The 21,551-nt window shown below is 39.7% G+C and overlaps 1 protein-coding gene across 1 annotated transcript; it reads left to right on the top strand.

Annotated features, from left to right (window-relative positions):
• The first annotated feature begins 232 nt into the window (after nucleotides 1-232).
• Nucleotides 233-20,187, top strand: LOC110537438 (alkaline ceramidase 3). The gene is made up of 11 exons (XM_021623486.3): nucleotides 233-475; nucleotides 7,253-7,363; nucleotides 12,726-12,778; nucleotides 13,023-13,075; nucleotides 13,447-13,528; nucleotides 13,628-13,663; nucleotides 14,690-14,748; nucleotides 14,993-15,094; nucleotides 15,201-15,305; nucleotides 15,524-15,569; nucleotides 15,680-20,187. The coding sequence occupies exons 1-11, from the start codon at nucleotides 373-375 to the stop codon at nucleotides 15,731-15,733; spliced, it is 804 nt and encodes a 267-aa protein (XP_021479161.1). The 5' UTR covers nucleotides 233-372; the 3' UTR covers nucleotides 15,734-20,187.
• The last annotated feature ends 1,364 nt before the right edge of the window (nucleotides 20,188-21,551 follow it).

Raw genomic sequence — 21,551 nt, 5'->3', positions numbered from 1 at the left:
GCTCTTGAGGAATTTTAAGTTATATTCTTCAAGAAAATTGTATTATAGTATATAAATCACCAGATTAAAAAAATATACATGGTAAAATTATAATTACACAGTAATAACATATTAATACATTTAGTATGAGTACCAGAAAGTGGGCTATTCCTTTGATACATTTATTTTCCAACTAAATATGCAGTTAGGAAATACTGTTGTGCCAGTAGGCATGTTTCTGCAGTAACCTGCCAAACCAAACCTCAACTGTGCTCAGGTTAACTGTAATTGAGGGAATGGAGGGAGCCTCTCAGTCATTCATCCATTAGTAGGCTACTAAAGATTCAGCACTCCTCCCTCACACACACAGCTCTACCGTTCGTTTTTTCCATCATGGCTCCCTCAGCAGACAGACTGGGATATTGGGGGCGACCAACCTCAACGCTGGATTGGTGTGAGGAGAATTATGTCGTCTCTTTCTACATCGCAGAATTCTGTAAGTACATCTGACACCATGCGTATGGCTAAACTGGAGTTTTAGGACACGAAAACGAACGCAATAAACACGGATGTGGATCCTTGCAGAAGGCCGTCTCGGAATAGGTAAACATCATGACAACGAGCCTGGTGGTGACAACGGCATTCCCTTACGCTCGCGTCAGTAGATCAAGGTGCTCTTATATTTTATCTTAATAGACCTATAACTATAACTGATACATTTTATCGGTGATGTTTTATACCGGTAAGTAAGTTGCGTGTGCGATGCCACGACGCAGACATGCTGATGACTCAGAACTTCACTTGCAGCTGCAGCACCGCCCTTTAAAGTGCCGTTGCGATTACTGTAATAGGCTATCTAGTTAACGTTATATCAATGAGCTACCTATACATTGATTCACTGGTGCGTAAAATTTACCGCACATTGAAGTCGCTACAAGACAGCTTCAGCTTCATACTGGGACAGCACAGCCTCTCACATAAACACCCGCAACGTGTTTTATATTAATGATAATTAACCTGAAGACTAAGAGTTCCATTCCAAGATAAAAAACTGGCTACTCGGCTTTCGTGATTTTCTTTTGCACACCTTTCTGAATGATACATGAGAGCGATAAAAAAAAATATGAGTGCAGCAGGCAGCACGAGGCTTTCTGAGGATACAACGCCCATTGATTGACCTGTTAATGGAATTTTGCCAAAATGCACGAAGGTCTGATCTGGCTACAAATGGCACTTCATGATGCAACATTGTATTTAAGGTGGAACTATGTCAAGTGGGTCATAGTTAATTGTGTTGGACTACTGCTCTTTCACCGTTCTCTCTCTCTGATTTACACGTGACTCAGATTACACTGATTGACCCAACACCCCTCTTCTTTTCTCCTTCATGACCACAGGAAGGTGAAAACACTGGGTTGAATGACTATTTACATGCATGATGCATCACATGAAGAAAAAAGGCATCGAACTGGGAACTGATAACAGAACACTTACATTGTTCTTATAAATGTGTAGTAACACAGTATTACTAAAGTGACCATGTAAATGAACCAAGGCTAGCTTTTTCAAACATAAATTTGCATCCTGTAGCACTAATTCCAAAAAGTTTTGGGACACTGTAAAGTCCATGGAGAATAAGAGCACCTCCTCCCAGCTGCCCACTGCACTGAGGCAAGGAAACACTGTCACCACCGATAAATCTACGATAATCGATAATTTCAATAAGCATTTTTTCTACAGCTGGCCATGCTTTCCACCTGGGTACCCCTACCCCGGCCAACAGCTCAGCACCCCCTGCAGCAACCTGCCAAAGCCCCCCTCCCCCACTTCTCCTTCACCCAAATCCAGACAGCTGATGTTCAGAAAGAGCTGCAAAATCTGGTTCCCTACAAATCAGCTGGGCTAGACAATCTGGACCCTCTCTTTCTAAAATTATCTGCCAACATTTTTGCAACCCCTATTCCTAGCCTGTTCAACCTCTCTTTCGTAACGCCTGAGATCCACAAAGATTGGAAAGCTGTCGCATTCATCCCCCTCTTCAAAGGGGGTGACACTCTAGACCCAAACTGTTATAGACCTATATCCATCCTAGCCTGCCTTTCTAAAATCTTCAAAAGCCAACTAAACAAACAGATCACCGACCATTTCGAATCCCACCGTACCTTCTCCGCTATGGTTTCCGAACTGGTCATGGGTGCACCTCAGCTACGGTCAAGGTCGATATCATAAGCGGCATCGATAAAAGACAGTACTGTGCAGCCGTCTTCATCGACCTGGCCAAGGCTTTCGACTCGGTCAATCACCACATTCTTATCGGCAGACTCAATAGTCTTGGTTTCTCAAATGACTGCCTCGCCTGGTTCACCAACTACTTATCCGATAGAGTTCAGTGTGTCAAATCGGAGGGCCTGTTGTCCGGACCTCTGGCAGTCTCTATCGGGGTGTCACAGGGTTCAATCCTCGGGCCGACTCTTTTTTCTGTATACATCAACGATGTCGCTCTTGCTGCTGGTGATTCTCTGATCCACCTCTACGCAGACGGCACCATTCTGTATACATCTGGCCCTTCTTTGGACACTCTGTTAAACAAACCTCCAAACAAGCGTCAATGCCATACAACACTCCTTCCGTGGCCTCCAACTGCTCTTAAATGCTAGTAAAACTAAATGTATGCTCTTCAACCGATTGTTGCCCGCACCCGCCCGCCTGACTAGCGTCACTACTCTCTACGGTTCTGACTTAGAATATGTGGACAGCTACAAATAGCTAGGTGTCTGGTTAGACTGTAAACTCTCCTTCCAGACTCACATTACGCATCTCCAATCCAAAATGAAATCTAGAATCGGCTTCCTATTTCGCAACAAAGCCTCCTTCACTCATGCTGCCAAACAAACCCTCGTAAAACTGACTATCCTACCGATCCTTGACTTCGGCGATGTCATTTACAAAATAGCCTCCAACACTCTACTCATCAAACTGGATAAACTGGATGTAGTCTATCACAGTGCCATCTGTTTTGTCACCAAAGCCCCATATACTACCCACCACTGCGACCTGTATGTTCTCGTTGACTGGCCCTCACTACATATTCGTCGCCAAACCCACTGGCCCCAGGTCATCTATACGTCTTTGCTAGGTAAAGCCCTGACTTATCTCAGCTCACTGGTTACCATAGCAACATCCACCCGTAGCACTCGCTCCAGCAGGCATATTTCACTGGTCATCCCCAAAGACAACACTTACTTTGGCCGCCTTTCCTTCCAGTTATCTGCTGCCAATGACTGGAACGAATTGCAAAAATCACTGAAGCTGGAGTCTTATATCTCTCTCTCTAACTTTTAAGCGTCAGCTGTCAGAGTGTTTTACCGACCACTGTACCTGTACACAGCCAATCTGTAAATAGCACACCCAACTATCTCATCCCCATATTGTTATTTATCCTCTCGCTCTTTTGCACCCCAGTATCTCTACTTGCACATCACCATCTGCACATCTACCACTCCAGTGTTAATGTTACATTTGAATTATTTCGCCTCTATGGCCTATTTATTGCCTTACCTCTCTACTCTTCTACATTTGCACACGCTGTACATAGATTTTTCTATTGTGTTATTGACTGTACGTTTGTTTATGTGTAACTCTATTGTTGTTTTTGTCACACTGCTTTGCTTTTTCCTGGCCAGGTCACAGTTGTAAATGAGAACTTGTTCTCAACTGCCCTACCTGGTTAAATAATGGTGAAATTAAACATTTAAAAATGTCAAGTGTTACTGCAACCTGGTCTCAGAGCACTTTTTATTATTCTGTACGTAAATCCGAGATACTCCATTTAGTTTGACGTTACGTTTCAAATTAAATCAAATTGTATTAGTCACAATAGTCAAATTAGTCACATGCGCCGAATCACCTTACTTATGCTTACTTATGAGCCCCTAACCACCAATGCAATTTAAAAAAATACAGATAAGAATAAGAAATAAAACTAACAAGTTATTAAAGAGCAGGTATGTATTATTATGGTATGTATTATTTTGGATGTCAAGCACCCATTTCGGATGATATGTTACACATTTTCAAAACAAACAATATGTTAATAATTTGCTAAACTTACTATATGTTATATATGATATGTTATGAATTCTAGCTAGGTGGCTAACGTTAGCTAGCTGGCTAACGGTCGCTAGGGGTTAGGGGAAGGGTTATCTCAAATGGTTAAGGTTTGGGTTAGGGGAAGGGTTAGCTAACATGCTAAGTAGTTGCAAAGTAGAAAATAAATTGTAAGCTTTTGAAAAGTTGATAATTAGCTAAAATGCTAAAGTTGTCTGTGATGAGATTCAAACTCGCAACCTTTGGGTTTCTAGACGTTTGCATTATACGCCCATCCATCCGCCCCGGCCAACTACCCTACTTTCGTTTTTTTACCTTAAGTAACCATTTGTCTTATGTAACCATACCAAAGGCCTAGTTAAATAAAGGTTAAATAAAAAAATATTTAAAAAATGTAACATATCATACTAATTTGCGTGTCCCGGATTTACATCTACTGTGTTACGTCTAGTCTGTGAGACCAGGCTGTCCACATGACTATGGTTTGGCTTTTAAATGGGTCCTAAATTGTAGAATAAAAGACCTAGAATGTGCAATGTCCAGTAAATTGTATGTGGAAGACCGACAAAGAAAGAGGCCACCACAATTGTTGTGCTATTGTGTGTGTGCTAGAGCTCAGATTTCAAAACCTCAGCAGAGGAGAGCAATAGTAGCGCTGCTTGCACATCAAGGTAGGTCAGAGTACGTTAAACAGGAGATTCTCCTCATGTTTGCTAAATTCAACGTACGGAAACGTTAAACAGGAATGTTCCTGGCATTTGACTGAATACAGCACCTTGGGGCATGCCTGCTATTATTTGATCTGAAGTCAGTCAGCCTAATGTACAACACAAGATTAAGATTACAATCACTTTGATGGTCAATTACACACAAGGTCCAACTGAAATTTGTCAGAATAATAGTAGGAAATGATTTACTTCAGCTTTTATTTCTTTGATCACATTCCCAGTGGGTCAGATGTTTACATACACTCAATTAGTATTTGGTAGCACTGCCTTTAAATTGTTTAACTTGGGTCAAACGTTTCGGGTAGCCTTCCACAAGCTTCCCACAATAAGTTGGGTGATTGTCCCATTCCTCCTGACAGAGCTGGTGTAATTGAGTCAGGTTTGTAGGCCTCCTTGCTCGCACACACTTTTTAAGTTCTGCCCACACATATTCTATAGGATTGAGGTCAGGGCTTTGTGATGGCCACTCCAATACCTTGACTTTGTTGTCCTTAAGCCCCTTTGACACAACTTTGGAAGTATGCTTGGGGTTATTGTCCATTTGGAAGACCCATTTGCGACCAAGACTGATGTCTTGAGATGTTGCTTCATTATATCTACATAATTTTCCCGCCTCATGAAGCCATCTATTTTGTGAAGTGCACCAGTCCCTCCTGCAGCAAAGCACCCCCACAACATGATGCTGCCACCCCCGTGCTTCACGGTTGGGATGGTGTTCTTTGGCTTGCAAGCCTCCCCCTTTTTCCTCCAAACATAACAATGGTCATTATGGCCAAATAGTTATATTTTTGTTTCATCAGATCAGAGGACATTTGTCCAAGAAATACGACCTTTGTCCCCATGTGCAGTTGCAAACCGTAGTCTGGCTTTTTTATGGCAGTTTTGGAGCAGTGGCTTCCTTGCTGAGCGGCCTTTCAGGTTATGTCGATATAGGACTCATTTTACTGTGGATATAGATACTTTTGTACCTGTTTCCTCCAGCATCTCCACAATGTCCTTTGCTGTTGTTCTTGGATTGATTTGCACTTTTCGCATCAAAGTACGTTCATCTCTAGGAGACAGAACGTGTCTCCTTCCTGAGCGGTATGACGGCTGCATAGTATGATGTTTATACTTGCGTACTATTGTTTGTACAGATGAACGTGGTACCTTCAGGTGTTTGGAAATTGCTCCCAAGGATGAACCAGACTTGTGGAGGTCTACAATTGTTTTTCTGAGGTCTTGGCTGATTTCTTTTGATTTTCCCATGATGTCAAGCAAAAAGGGTACTGAGTTTGAAGGTAGTCCTTGAAATACATCCACAGGTACACCTCCAATTGTCTCAAATGATGTCAATTAGCCTATCAGAAGCTTCTAAAGCCATGACATCATTTTCTGGAATTTTCCAAGCTGTTTAAAGGGACAGTCAACTTAGTGTATGTAAACTTTTGACCCACTGGAATTGTAATACTGTGAATTATAAGTGAAATAATCTGTCTGTAAACAATAGTTGTAAAAATGACTTGTGTCATGCACAAAGTAGATGTCCTAACCGACTTGCCAAAACTATAGTTAGTTAACAAGAAATTTGTGGAGTGGTTGAAAAACGAGTTTTAATGACTCCAACATAAGTGTATGAAAACTTCCGACTTCAACGGTACATTCCTGATCCTTGTACCTAGATTTGTAAGAATATTATTTTAAGAATCATTTTCTTTTGTATCCAGCAGCGCAAGCAACACATACAATACAGCAGCAAAGCTCCCTTAAAGGTGCTATCCAGAACCTAAAAGGGTTATTTTGCTGTCCCCATAGGATAACCCTTTGATGATCCTGTTTGGTTCCAGGTAGAACCTTATTGGGTTTCATGTAGAACCCTTTCCCAGAGTGTTCTACATGGAACCCAAGAGTTCTTCCTGAAACCTAAAAAGTGTTATCCTATGGGGACAGCCAAAGAACTCTTTTGGAACTCATTTTTTCTAATAGTGTTGGCAGATGGGTTGCCTCCCACAATGTAAACAATGTGCCACGTCTGAGATTTCCGAGACTAGGCTTCAAGCTCTGGATGCAGGAGGAACAAAGAACTGAGTTAGCCAGGGAGCTCTTTTAGTGTTATACCTCTTGCATGCTGTATAAGTCCCATTAAGCACCATTCTAATCATTAGCATGTCCATTTCCCATCAGTCTATATGTTAAATGGTTTGATTGTTCCTAACTTGATCACTAACCATCACTGGGTGTGGTGAAATCTTTAAATGAATGACTAAATTAAACTAAATTTACCAGTCTAAATCTTGCTTACAGAATGTAAACACAATTCTTTCTCTAAAACCTTGTTTTCTGTCTGCTAAGAGACACTAGTCATATACACCAAATTACTGTTTGTTGTTTGCTGTCATACAGTACATGTTGTATTGTCTTCCGCTGACAGTTGCTCTGTCTGTTATCTTGTTGTACAGGGAACACTGTCAGTAACCTGATTATGATCCTGCCTCCTATCTACGGTGCCATCCAGACGTATAAAGGCGGCCTAGAGTACCGCTACGTCTACTCCTTCCTTGGACTGGCAGGTAAGTGTTCCATAGACAAGGAAAGTCGCACACACGCTAGGTTCTCAGTTGCAATAATTGAATAACCAATGTTTCATCAGGGTATAATTACAGGTGTCTGTATGTAATCATGGTCGGGTGTGGCAGGATTTCATTGGTTAATTTACAGATATAAATCAAACATATAAAAAGCATGAATGGATAACATACACTCGTAGATCAAATTTTGCTACATAGGCCTACAAACATTTACAATTTGTAGGCCTATGTAACCTATTTGTATCTATGATCGTATGTTATCCATTCATGCTTTTTATATGTTCTATTTATATCTGTAAATTAACCAATGAAATCAGGCCACACCCGGCCATTATTACAGACACCTGTGTGTCCTTTGAAACTATATAAACTAGTGACCCGCAGTGTTTGTCATTGTACCCTGATGAAGACAGCTTGTCTGTCGAGACGTTGGTTGTTAAATTATTTCATCTGAGCTCCTAGTGTACGGCTCTCCTTTTCTCTTTCAAGTGTTCTACTCCACTAGCCAGGCCCTTGCCTAAACAGGTTTCTTTTGCCTCCAGATTTAAGTGTTCCATAGTCATCTGGAATTATTAGCATGATTGACTCATATCTGATAATACATATATGGGTCAAAGACGTATAAGGTTTTCAAAGTAGTAAAAAAAGAAAACAGCAATTACAATTCCCTAAAATGCTTTTTATGTTCATTGAAGTGTCACCTATGCCTTTATATTAGATATATAATAAAGCCAATACTTTTTTTTGTGAGTCATATGAATGTACCTTAGTAAAATGTCATTCAGTATAACACAAGTGTTTAATTTTTTAAATTTTTATAATGCCCATTTTTCATAATCACAAGGTTATATGTCCATGCTTAGACTGGCAGAAATACAACTACCCAGAAAAAATGACATTCTTTTATTTTGAATACACACATACAGTGCCTTGCGAAAGTATTTGGCCCCCTTGAACTTTGCGACCTTTTGCCACATTTCAGGCTTCAAACATAAAGATATAAAACTGTATTTTTTTGTGAAGAATCAACAACAAGTGGGACACAATCATGAAGTGGAACGACATTTATTGGATATTTCAAACTTTTTTAACAAATCAAAAACTGAAAAATTGGGCGTGCAAAATTATTCAGCCCCTTTACTTTCAGTGCAGCAAACTCTCTCCAGAAGTTCAGTGAGGATCTCTGAATGATCCAATGTTGACCTAAATGACTAATGATGATAAATACAATCCACCTGTGTGTAATCAAGTCTCCATATAAATGCACCTGCACTGTGATAGTCTCAGAGGTACGTTAAAAGCGCAGAGAGCATCATGAAGAACAAGGAACAAGTTCAAGGGGGCCGAATACTTTCGCAAGGCACTGTATTTGATGTGTCACGGGTACAACTCAAAATTTGAAGTTATTTACAAAAACGTCCTTCCTTACACTGAAGAAAATGCTAAAATCTATGAAAATATCGTTCAATTCATCCTTTGAGATTTGTTTTTTCACTCTGAGTCAACAAAACAAAGTTATTGTATTTTAGTAGAAATTTTGTTACTATTTGATTGCTAATGTTAATAATAATCACTTTACTATAATTTGAGCCTGCGGCAACACTTTACGTTGCATTATTACACAATTATTACAAGATAGTTAATGTTGTAATTATGCATTGTTATTAACTGATATAATCCATCAGTTATACCTTAATTGTAGTGCAATTAAACATTAACTACAGTGTAATAGTGCAACTTAATGTTAAGCGTTATCCACCCAGCTTTACATCCTATTATCCTATTCTGTTGCTGACAGTAGCATGAAACCATGAAAACAATACCTTGCTAGTCTTTCCTCCCTAGCAACTGGATCTGCGTGAATATTTTGTCTATGCCATGCAGCCCTCTCCTTATTAGACAGTGACATCTACATTATAAAGATAATGTGCCTTGAAATACCATCAAATGCCATGAAATAGTTTAAAATGAGAATATTCATTATTCATACAAGTAAATATGAATTGCATGATTAAATGTTGTAAACTAGTGAAAACATGGGATAACATAGCAACTGTCATTCAGCATAACGGGTTACATTGTGGTATTACATTAAACTTTTGTTGTGCTGAAGGACAAACGCATGATACTGAAGGACGTATTTCATACATAAGCATATTTAACAGGCAGTTCCTTGGCTATCTATATAAATTAATGACCTTGACCAATAAAGATTATCCTTACTTTTCATATTTAATATATAGCTTTTTTTCTGTGTTGTACTGAGGGATATGTGTTTTTGTTACAAAGGTTACTAGAGGGTGAAAAGGTGAAATCATCAAATATTTCAGAGATTTACTCACCAAATCACATTGATAGAGGGTTTTCAATGTGTCTTCTTTGTGATGTCACACACTGTCACATGATTACCATCATGTGATATGCTTTAAAATGTATTTTTACCTTTATTATACTGAATGACATTGATGAAGCGCCAAAGTCCAGACAAAAGTTATTCAAGTTATAAAATATTTTTTTAGATACATATTTGTATGAACATAACAAGATTCAAGAACTGATACATAAACTGAACAAGTTCCACAGTCATGTGACTAACAGAAATGGAAAAATGTGTCCCTGAACAAGGGGGGGTCAAAATTAAAAGTAACAGTCAGTATCTGGTGTGGCCACCAGCTGCATTAAGCACTGAGGTGCATCTCCTCCTCATAGACTGCACCAGATTTGCCAGTTCCTGCTGTGAGATTGTTACCCCACTCTTCCACCAAGGTACCTGCAAGTTCCCGGACATTTCTGGGGGAATGGCCCTTGTCCTCACCCTCCGATCAAACAGGTCCCAGACGTGCTCAATGGGATTGAGATCCGGGCTCTTCGCTGGCCATGGCAGAACACTGACATTCCTGTCTTGCAGGAAATCACGCACAGAACGAGCAGTATGACTGGTGGCATTGTCATGCTGGAGGGTCATTGTCAGGATGAGCTTGCAGGAAGGGTACCACATGAGGGAGGAGGATGTCTTCCCTGTAATGCACAGCGTTGAGATTGCCTGCAATGACAACAAGCTCAGTCCGATGATGATGTGACACACCGCCCCAGACCATGACGGATACTCCACCTCCAAATCGATCCCGCTCCAGAGTACAGGCCTCGGTTTAACGCTCACTCCTTCGACGATAAACGCGAATCCGACCATCACCCCATGTAAGACAAAACCGCAACTCGTCAGTGAAGAGCACTTTTTGCCAGTCCTGTCTGGTCCAGCGACGGTGGGTTTGTGCCCATAGGCGACGTTGCTGCCAGTGATGTCTGGTGAGGACCTGCCTTATACAACAGGCCTACAAGCCCTCAGTAGAGCCTCTCTCAGCCTATTGCGGACAGTCTGAGCACTGATGGAGGGATTGTGCGTTCCTGGTGTAACTCGGGCAGTTGTTGTTGCCATCCTGTATCTGTCTCGCAGGTGTGATGTTCGGATGTACCGATCCTGTGCAGGTGTTGTTACACGTGGTCTGCCACTGCGAGGACGATCAGCTGTCCGTCCTGTCTCCCTGTCTTAGGCGTCTCACAGTACGTACATTGCAATTTATTGTCCTGGCCACATCTGCAGTCCCCATGCCTCCTTGCAGCATGCCTAACACGGAACCCAAACCGGCTGCGCGCATGCGCCATCGTGTATAAATGTATTTTGTTCCCCCACACCAACCGAATCACGACACGCAGGTTAAAATATCAAAACAAACTCTGAACCAATTACATTCATTTGTGTGGACAGGTCGAAAGCATTAAACATTAATGGCAATTTAGCTAGCTAGCTTGCTCTTGCTAGCTAATTTGTCCCATTTAGATAGCTTGCTGTTGCTAGCTAATTTGTCCTGGGATATAAACATTGAGTTGTTATTTTACCTGAAATGCTCAAGGTCCTCTTCTCCGACAATTATTCCACACATAAAACTGTCAACCTAATTATTTCTAGTCATCTCTCTTCTTCCAGGCTTTTTCTTTTCTTCTTGACGTTATATTGCGATTGGCAACTTTCATAAATTAGGTGCATCACCGCCACTGACCTCGTTCGTCTTCAGTCACCAACGTGGGTATAACCAATTTATTTTTATTTATTTATTTTACCTTTATTTAACCAGGTAGGCAAGTTGAGAACAAGTTCTCATTTACAATTGCGACCTGGCCAAGATAAAGCAAAGCAGTTCGACAGATACAACGACACAGAGTTACACATGGAGTAAAACAAACATACAGTCAATAATACAGTATAAACAAGTCTATATACAATGTGAGCAAATGAGGTGAGAAGGGAGGTAAAGGCAAAAAAGGCCAATGAGGAGATGGCAGGTGGGTACCTGCTTCTACAAACCAATGAGGAGATGGGAGATGCAGAACTTGCATCAGAAATATAACTGATTTCTATTTTAGCACTTGGCAACGCAGACACTCGTTGGCACACGAGAGCAGTGTGGGTGCAATAATTGAATAACATAGTGTGGTTAGCCTATAAGGCACGTTCACTCAAATGAGCAGGGACCCTGGGCATCTTTCTTTTGGTGTTTTTCAGAGTCAGTAGAAAGGCCTCTTTAGTGTCCTAAGTTTTCAGAACTGTGACTTTAATTGCCTACCGTCTGTAAGCTGTTAGTGTCTTAATGACTGTTCCACATGTGCATTTTCATTAAATGTTTATGGTTCATTAAACAAGCATGGGAAACAATGTTTAAATTAAATGTTTACGGTTCATTAAACAAGCATGGGAAACAATGTTTAAACCCTTTACAATGAAGATCTGTGAAGTTATTTGGATTTTTACGAATTATCTTTGAAAGACAGTGATCTGATAAAGGGACATTTCTTTTTTTGCTGAGTTTATATATTGTTGCAAACACTAACACAATTATGCCATGGGTGTTCATTTATATTTTTAGGATTAATTTCTACATTTTAAAAACACTTTTGTCATTAGAATTTTAACCTGGACAGTTACACTGCAGGACATTTTGACGCTTTAGAGCTCAAAATGTAATAGTTTGCAAAACAAATATTTCTGGGTCAAAAGAAGGGTAAGAGTTTAGTGATTTAATATAATATTCATACATATTTATCTTTTTATGTTAAATGAATGGCCTTTGGACACCAAATTTACACGTCTCGTCTTTGACCCTTATAACCTATAACCTTACAGTCACAAGGATTTGGCAAAGTTAGTCTTGTCCCTAATGTCTTTTAAAGTGAGAGTTTTGTTTTGACTGAAATTGCATTATCAAGATGCTTTCCTTTATTTGAAAGATGGGTTTGAATGTCTATGCTTCTTGCTGGTTGTTTGATCTGATCTCTTCTTTTGTTCCAGCTGTTGGCATTGGTTCCTGGTGCTTCCATATGACGCTGCAATATGAGATGCAGGTGAGCTGACTTTTAGTATCTAAAAATAAATCATGATTTGTCAGCATACTGTATGCATCCACCATAGATCACTGTGTTCTCATAATTGCATGGACTTTTTCAGCTGTTAAGGACATAAAAAATGACACCTCATCGTTTCCTGCAGAATGCTCAAACTGTTTTTCAACTCTCCTTATAAGTAAGGTTTGCGCCGACCATCCCATTATACATCACTATCTGTGTCTCTGCTGTCTGTCCCCCACAGTTGCTGGACGAGCTGCCAATGATCTACAGCACCTGTGTCTTTGTCTACTGTCTGTAAGTACCCAACATAATGAATTTACACTCCAACTTTCACAGTGCCATTGCCATTGAGCAGCCCAGGCCCAAAGCCCACTGAAAGTAATTTGAGGGCAGTGTACATGTGATCAACGAAAAGTTAATCCAATCCTACAATTGATTTATTTATCCCAAGAAAACACACCTTTTTCATGGCTATAGATGACATGGTACAGAGTTGATGTCTATTGATTCAGTGCCACTTGCACTTCCCCCATTTTAACTGGGTCATCGTTCATCATCTTGCTCTCCATCCCTCTCAAAAGCCTTACTGTATACTGTATGTCTATAATTACAAATATGTGTTTCATTAGAGGAATGAGAAATTAATTCATTTTTTTCTGTTGCAGATATGAATGCTTCAAGCAAAAAAACACTTTGGGTGTATTCCCTATCATGTTGTTATTCATCTTCAGTGTCTCAGTCAGTGTGGTGAGTGTCTTATATTTCCCACATAACTGTTTTGTCCCTTTTCATTCCATGACTATATCTCAATGATTAATGTCACTATCTCAAATCTCTTTTTCCCAGGTGTATTTACAATGGAAAGAGCCAGTCTTTCACCAGGTAAGAAAGAGAGTACATTTTCGCTCTTCGGTGAGCATGCTCTTTGTTTGCTTTTAGAGTTTACTGTTTCATTAGTACATATTGCCCCTGGCTAACTGTGGAAACAGCCGGACATGAGGTCCTGTTAGATCCAGTTAGATTGCTATTGTGGCATGTCCGTTCAAATGTCTCTGTTCAGGAATCTAATATTTTGCAGCATTGTCACTTTGGGCTATTGACAATGTCGCACAACACCTTTTGACTATGGCTCAGTCTGATTTTACAACTCCAGGTTACAGTTGTATTATAAACTCCTCTCTAGCATACCTCACAATAGTCAGTGAGGCTGTGGATATTGAGAGTCTAGAGAAGCGTCTGTGTTGCTCCACAACAACAGAAACAACGTGACAAAGCAACCTTTGTTTACACTTCAGAGCCCTCTCTGCTTACTAAACCCCACCGCTCCATGGTGGCACACATTTAGCCATAAACATGCCCACAACAGTCAGTTTTAGCAGACATGGAATTGATTTATTAGATAATTACAAGAAGTAGGCTGCTCCAGCCATAGACAACATTACATACATAAAAAATGATCGAGGATAAAAACACATTAAAGCCCAAAGGCTTATTTCCATTGTGGTCCTTGGAGACAGTTAGATGGCAGGTGGTCATGAGCTCTATATCAGCATATTATTTAAATGGATTCTTACCAAACTGATGCAAGTATTTGATTTGCTACAGTGTACCCATTTAGATACAATACAACAACGGTGACCATTTATACGTTCCATTAACCGTCACAAAATAGCAGTCTTTATTTGAGCATGGCTTTAGCACAACCTGGTGGTTGGAACATGTACACGCTGTACAGTAGTGTTGTCTATCAAGGTCCTTAGTGTTGAGCAGACTGGTATAAAACATGTGCATTATACACTTAATTTCACCTCTGTTCTGAAAACACCAGGTTTAGGCTACTGTAAAATATGACAGGTCTAGATTTGGTTGCTTTTCAAAATGTGTTCTTTGTGTGTCCTCACCCCTCAGGTCATGTATGGTGCACTTGTAGCATGCTTGGTGATGCGCTCTATCTTCATAGTTACATGGTAAGTGGCAGTGTGGCAGCAGAAATGTGGCCCGGTAGTTTGGGAAATTAACTGAGAGGTCAAGAGTACATTTATTATCCTTACAATGTACATCAATTGTTTAATAGCCACTCACTCACTGGATTCTGCTGGTATCCTGATATTTGCGATTCTGGATGACATTTTCAGAAACTACAGTACAAAGTAGGGCTATGTTATAACAGTGTTTATACATCTCACCGGACTCCCTGTGTTTCCATTGCAGGGTGTACCCCTGGCTCAAACCTGTGTGTTACATCTCCCTGAGTGTCTTTCTGCTGGGGTTCATGTTGTGGAACATTGATAATCTGGCCTGTGACTCACTCAGGTGAGTACAATCAAATGACAAACGCTGCCAACAGAATATGGACATCCATTTGTAGACAGAATCAAAATGTAAAACTCTCTCTCTTTGCTCGACACTCTCCTTTTAGATCCACCAGACAGAGACTGCCCCCTGTTGTTGGGGCGGTGACACAGTTCCATGCCTGGTGGCACATCCTCACAGGCCTGGGCTCCTACCTACACATACTCTTCAGGTAAGACATGAATAGATCTATAGGATTTAAATAGGGTCTGGTCTTTGTATTTGTTCCCACTTAAATTGATTTATGCTGCTTCAAGAACATCGTCATTGTTTAATGAAAACAATTGATTGGTATCTTGCGTAGTTTATGATTTAAGTGTAATGACTGATTAGATGATTCCGACAACAATGTATCACAAAAAAAATCTAAAATGTTCTGTTGTCACTTAGCCTCCAGATAAGGTCAACCTTTCTCAAACACAGACCAAAAGTAAAGGTAAGCGTTCTTTCCTCCCAGTTCTTCAACACATCCCAGTCCTATGCTTGTGTATATGGCACCACAATACCAACACTAACTTAACACTGGTCTACAATGTGTTCAATCAGTTCCTATGTGGAGTGTGGCCCATGTTGCACATTGAGGCACAAAAGACTAGCTGAGTGACTGGGGACCATGAAGGATGGTGACTGCCATTAAACAGGCATCAGCACAGAGACCTGACCTGCCAGTCTGCCAACCCCCCTCTGCTGTCTATGGGACATATGTACCCCACTACCAGAGGGCAGCCAGGCTACACCCCAACCTACCACTCCGGGGACCCTTTGGTTCTGCACTGTGACGATTTGCCAAGTACAGTATAGCATTGAGAGTTTATATGGAATTATCTGATTTTTCACTTTCATCTATCAACATATAGTAGATTATTAGATTTTGGTGGTGATGTTGTAGTGACATTTTGTTTAAATTTACTCGAACATATTTCCTGGAATATGGATACCGCAAAAAAAAATATATAAATCATACTAGTGTATCTATTAGAGGTCGACCGATTATGATTTTTCAACGCCGATACCGATTATTGGAGGACCAAAAAAAGCCGATACCGATTAATCGGCCGGTTATTTTTATTTTATTTGTAACAATGACAATTACAACAATACTGAATGAACACTTATTTTAACTTAATATAATACATCAATAAAATCTATTTAGCCTCAAATAAAATGAAACATGTTCAATTTGGTTTAAATAATGCAAAAAAAAGTGTTGGAGAAGAAAGTAAAAGTGCAATATGTTCCATGTAAAATATGTGCCATGTAAAATATGTGCCATGTAAAAAAGCTAACGTTTAAGTTCCTTGCTCAGAACATGAGAACATATAAAAGCTGGTGGTTCCTTTTAACATGAGTCTTCAATATTCCCAGGTAAGAAGTTTTATGTTGTAGTTATTATAGGAATTATAGGACAATTTCTCTCTATACGATTTGTACTTCATATACCTTTGACTATTGGATGTTCTTATAAGCACTTTAGTATTGCCAGTGTAACACTATAGCTTCCATCCCTCTCCTCACTCCTACCTGGGCTCGAACCAGGAACACATCGACAACAGCCACCCTTGAAGCAGCGTTACCCATGCAGAGCAAGGGGAACAACCACTCCAAGTCTCAGAGCGAGTGATGTTTGAAACGCTATTAGCTCGCACCCCGCTAACTAGCTAGCCATTTCACATCGGTTACACCAGCCTAATCTCGGGAGTTGATCGGCTTGAAGTCATAACTAGCTCAATGCTTGATGCGTTGCGAAGAGCTGCTGGCAAAACGCACAAAAGTGCCGTTTGAATAAATGCTTACGAGCCTGCTGGTGCCTACCATCGCTCAGTCAGACTGCTCTATCAAATCATAGACTTAATTATAACATAATAACACACAGAAATACGAGCCTTAGGTCATTAAAATGGTCGAATCCGGAAACTATCATCTTGAAAGAAGACGTTTATTCTTTCAGTGAAATACGGAACGGTTCCGTATTTTATCTAACGGGTAAGTCTAAATATTCCTGTTACATTGCACAACCTTCAATGTTATGTCATAATTACGGAACATTCTGGCAAATTAGATGTCCCAAACTTGCAAACACACTGACTCTGCGTGCAATGAACGTAAGAGAATTGACACAATTTCACCTGGTTAATATTGCCTGCTAACCTGGATTTCTTTTAGCTAAATATGCAGGTTTAAAAATATATACTTCTGTGTATTGATTTTAAGAAAGGCATTGATGTTTATGGTTAGGTACACATTGGAGCAACGACAGTCCTTTTTCACAAATACGCACCACATCGATTATATGCAACGCAGGACACGCTGGTAACGCTAGTAATATCATCAACCATGTGTAGTTAACTAGTGATTATGATTGATTGATTGTTTTTTATAAGAAGTTTAATGCTAGCTAGCAACTTACCTTGGCTTCTTACTGCATTCGCGTAACAGGCAGGCTCCTCGTGGAGTGCAATGTGAGGCAGGTGGTTAGAGTGTTGGACTAGTAAGTAACTAACTGTAAGGTTGCAAGATTGAATCCCCGAGCTGACAAGGTAAAAATCTGTCGTCCTGCCCCTGAACAAGAAAGTTAACCCACCGTTCATAGGCCTTCATTGAAAATAAGAATGTGTTCTTAACTGCCTTGCCTAGTTAAATAAAGGTGTAAACAATTTTTTTAAATGGCCAAATCGGTGTCCAAAAATACTGATTTCCGATTGTTATGAAAACTTGAAATCGGCTTTGATTAATCGGTCGACCTCTAGTATCTATTGTAACATTCAATATAACACCTTAGCATATTCACAAACCATAATAACGTCAGGTAGTCGGCATTAGCTGGCTGTATGTCATGGTTGTGTTTAGACCTGGGAACTGTTTGTTACCCATCCATCCTCTGAGGGAATCTGGTCTAGATGATGCAGTGTGTTGGTCACAGACGGGACTGAAACAGGGACACAGGAAAAGGTTTGATGTCCATTTCTTTCCTCTGCAAGGGATTGGTCACACAGGAAAACTCTGACTTCAATATTTGATTTATGCCAAGTGTGGATCTGCATTGCAAAATCTGAAGTTGCTCTGAGATTGTGTTTTTGATGATTTACTTTAATATTATTAACAAATCAAAGGGATATGATACAATTTAATCTAAGGATTGTTCCACTGCACAAAATTCAGTACCATGTATATCATAGTGGGAATTCCACATGGTCATTATTTTCATGTGTACTATTACAAAAAAAGTGTATTTCCCAACGCAAAATATCATAAAGGCTTACCTAAAATATATACCCTACCGTTCAAAAGTTTGGGGTCACAAATGTCCTTGTTTTTGAAAGAAAAACAAAAAAAATGGTCCTTTAAAATAACATCAAATTAATCAGAAATACAGTGTAGACATTGTTAATGTTGTAAATTACTATTGTAGCTGGAAACAACAGATTTTTTATGGAATATCTACATAGGCGTACAGAGGCCCATTATCAGCAACCATCGCTCCTGTGTTCCAATGGCACTTTCTTTAGACTAGTTGAGTATCTAGAGCATCAGCATTTGTGGGTTCGATTACAGGCTCAAAATGGCCAGAAACAAAGAACTTTCTTCTGAAACTCGTTAGTCTATTCTTGTTCTGAGAAATGAAGGCTATTCCATGTGAGACATTTCCAAGAAACTGAGATCTCGTACAACGCTGTGTACTACTCCTTTCACAGAACAGTGCAAACTGGCTCTAACCAGAATAGAAAGAGGAATGGGAGGCCCCGGTGCACAACTGAGCAAGAGGACAAGTACAATAGAGGGTCTAGTTTGAGAAACAAGTGCTCAACTGGCAGCTTCATTAAATATGACCCGCAAAACAACAGTCTCAACGTCAACAGTGAAGAGGCGACTACAGGATTCTGGCCTTCTAGGCAGAGTTGCAAAGAAAAAGCCATATCTCAGACTGGCCAATAAAAATAAAAGATTAAGATGGGCAAAGGAACACAGACACTGGACAGAGGACAGAGGAACGACACATATATGTCTACACTGTATTTCTGATCAATTTGATGTTATTTTAATCTACAAAAAAATAGTTTATTTCAAAAACAAGGACATTTCTAAGTGACCCCAAACTTTTGAATGGTAGTGTTTATCTGCACAAGCTTTGATATTGCTGTCAAAACAAGGAATGGGGGATGGGAAAATAGTGTTTTGACTGACCACTGACCCTGACTAAATCATTTGGAGTGGTTTGTTTTTGGATGGATTTGTCAATTGATATCTATACTTTGTCTTAGCAATGAATACAGGCATCTGCATGTCTGCAATATTTAAATTATTATCATTGTCCCGTATTATCCCACACACATTTGCCTGAAGGATGACACTTTTGAACCTGTTAGTATCTACTGTACCGCTCAGTTCATGCATATCTTTTCGAATGGCCACTAGATGGCATGGATTGCCATATTTCAGTTTCAGGTTATGTTAATTTGCCAAAGGATCCTGTCCTGTGAAAGGTTTGCCTGCTAAACACCCTCCGGTTTTATTTGTTTAACTCTTACGGGTCACAAATGTAAACATATTGGGGAAATACTGTAGCTCACAATGCAGCATTTTGGGGATGTGGCTATGTGAAACTTTATGTGACTTTGATCTTCAAATGTGAAAATGTAATGTACTTATGTATGGGAATAATATATATGTCTCTTAAGTAATGGAATAACACAGATATGAAGTGAATACAGAGTGTGATACAAGAACCCATTAACCTTATGGAGTACCTGAACTGCTACATGCTCAGACATTGTGACACATGCATATCAGTGTTTTGATTAGTGTTACATTCGCATGGTCTTTGTTCTCAAACCTTAGATTAGGTTACAATAATGTTTATATGTTCAGCAGCACCATATGAAGGAGAGATAAGTAGTCATTTAGATATTACAATGTATTTAATGTCCTTAAATCACTGCTTGTAAAAGTTGGAAGGTGGACGGTTATTACTGATAAAAGGCGCCTTGTTTCAAGTGACCTTGATGTTCACGATCAATCTAAACTGCTTAAATAAAATCCCCTGTGTGTTTTAGGAACACTTGTCTACTGTGATAAAGTGATAAAGCCAGTGAAAATAGCTTTTTTTGGATGATGCGATAGACCATGTAATAATCATTCATAACCTGTCTTGTCTGACGTTCCAATCTACCAGTATAGCTACATAATACATATGTCTTTTGTTTTATGTAATCTGTTATCTAATCGATAGCCAGAAGCTACTGTAGTTGTACATAAATACTCAATCTGATGATTCTGGATGACAGAATCACAATCGTCTATATATTTAGTTTGTTTAGTTGGTAAATGTTCAAAGCTAAAACCTGTTATTCATAATCTAAGCTCAGGGTGGCAGTGTTAACAGAAATAAATCTCAGGTTTACAACACACCCAACGCTTCTACAGTAGCATGCTATGCTTGTTTAGTGATGAATACAGTGGAAAAATACTGATCACTAAAGAAACACCCATGAATGATTCATGGTTTTGATACCATGTCTGCCACCACTTTTATATATCTTGTCATAATGGAGCATAATTGAAACTAGTCGGACATAGTGTGTTGGGTCATGCACCTTTGAGATGTGTCAGATAGTAGTAGTGAGCTACGTCACTGTTGGTTTACTGCCAATAAAGAGACAGCATATTTACCTGAATGACTAGTGACATGCTGAAGTCCAATGTACTACTTACTGAAAGTGAACAACATTCAAGATGTACTGTAAAGTACTACGTTCAATCAAAGTGTATGAGGAGTAAGAGCAAACAGCCCCAAGCCAAAATATCCATTTGTAAGGGGAAGATTGTAGAAGGTTGTTTTTGATTGTTTGAAAGCTTTACTGAGAGACATATTACATAATTGCCCCTCCTCTCTTCTTTGTCTCACTTGTAAAATGTGTAGTACATAGGCTAGGCAATATTGACTCACTGTCATGTGAGTATGTAGGAGTATAATGATGTCTGGCTGTTGTGTTGACATGAAACTGCAAACTGATGTGGAATTCCCACAGAGCATGGAAGGCACTTATGACCAGGGGAAACCAACTGTGTGTTGGTCAGGAGTATTGATAGGTGAGAATTGTCTGTTAATTGAATGATTAGAATATTCCGCCCTGAAACATATAATTGTATGGAATTGATTAGAATGTATAAAATCATAATCAATAAATGTGTAGTCCTAGTCAGAATTAGGGTAAAACAATATGTCTTTATGGTATTTTAAATACAGACTGTCTGAGCTTGGTGCCGACCTGACTAGAGATTTGGGAGAGAACGGGGAGTACGTCTCAAGGACAAGGTCACTATCTCTGTCGGCTGGGTAGTGAGACAGACAGTGTGTGTAACGGCTGTCGTAGGTGGAAGAAGGTGAGGACCAAGGTGCAGCGTGGTACGTGTTCATACT

The sequence above is a fragment of the Oncorhynchus mykiss genome, chromosome 12 (assembly GCF_057628025.1).
Source record: "Oncorhynchus mykiss isolate SJ-2025 chromosome 12, ASM5762802v1, whole genome shotgun sequence".
NCBI lineage: Eukaryota > Metazoa > Chordata > Actinopteri > Salmoniformes > Salmonidae > Oncorhynchus > Oncorhynchus mykiss.
The sequence above is the reverse complement of the archived record's forward strand: the minus strand, read 5'-3'. Positions and strand labels throughout refer to the sequence as shown.

Coding starts and splice junctions, on each gene's coding strand:
- LOC110537438 (XM_021623486.3), top strand. CDS start 373: ATGGCTCCCTCAGCAGACAGACTGGGATATTGGGGGCGACCAACCTCA. Junction 13,664..14,689: donor AAGAGCCAGTCTTTCACCAG/GTAAGAAAGAGA, acceptor CTCACCCCTCAG/GTCATGTATGGTGCACTTGT. Junction 15,095..15,200: donor CTGGCCTGTGACTCACTCAG/GTGAGTACAATC, acceptor CTCTCCTTTTAG/ATCCACCAGACAGAGACTGC.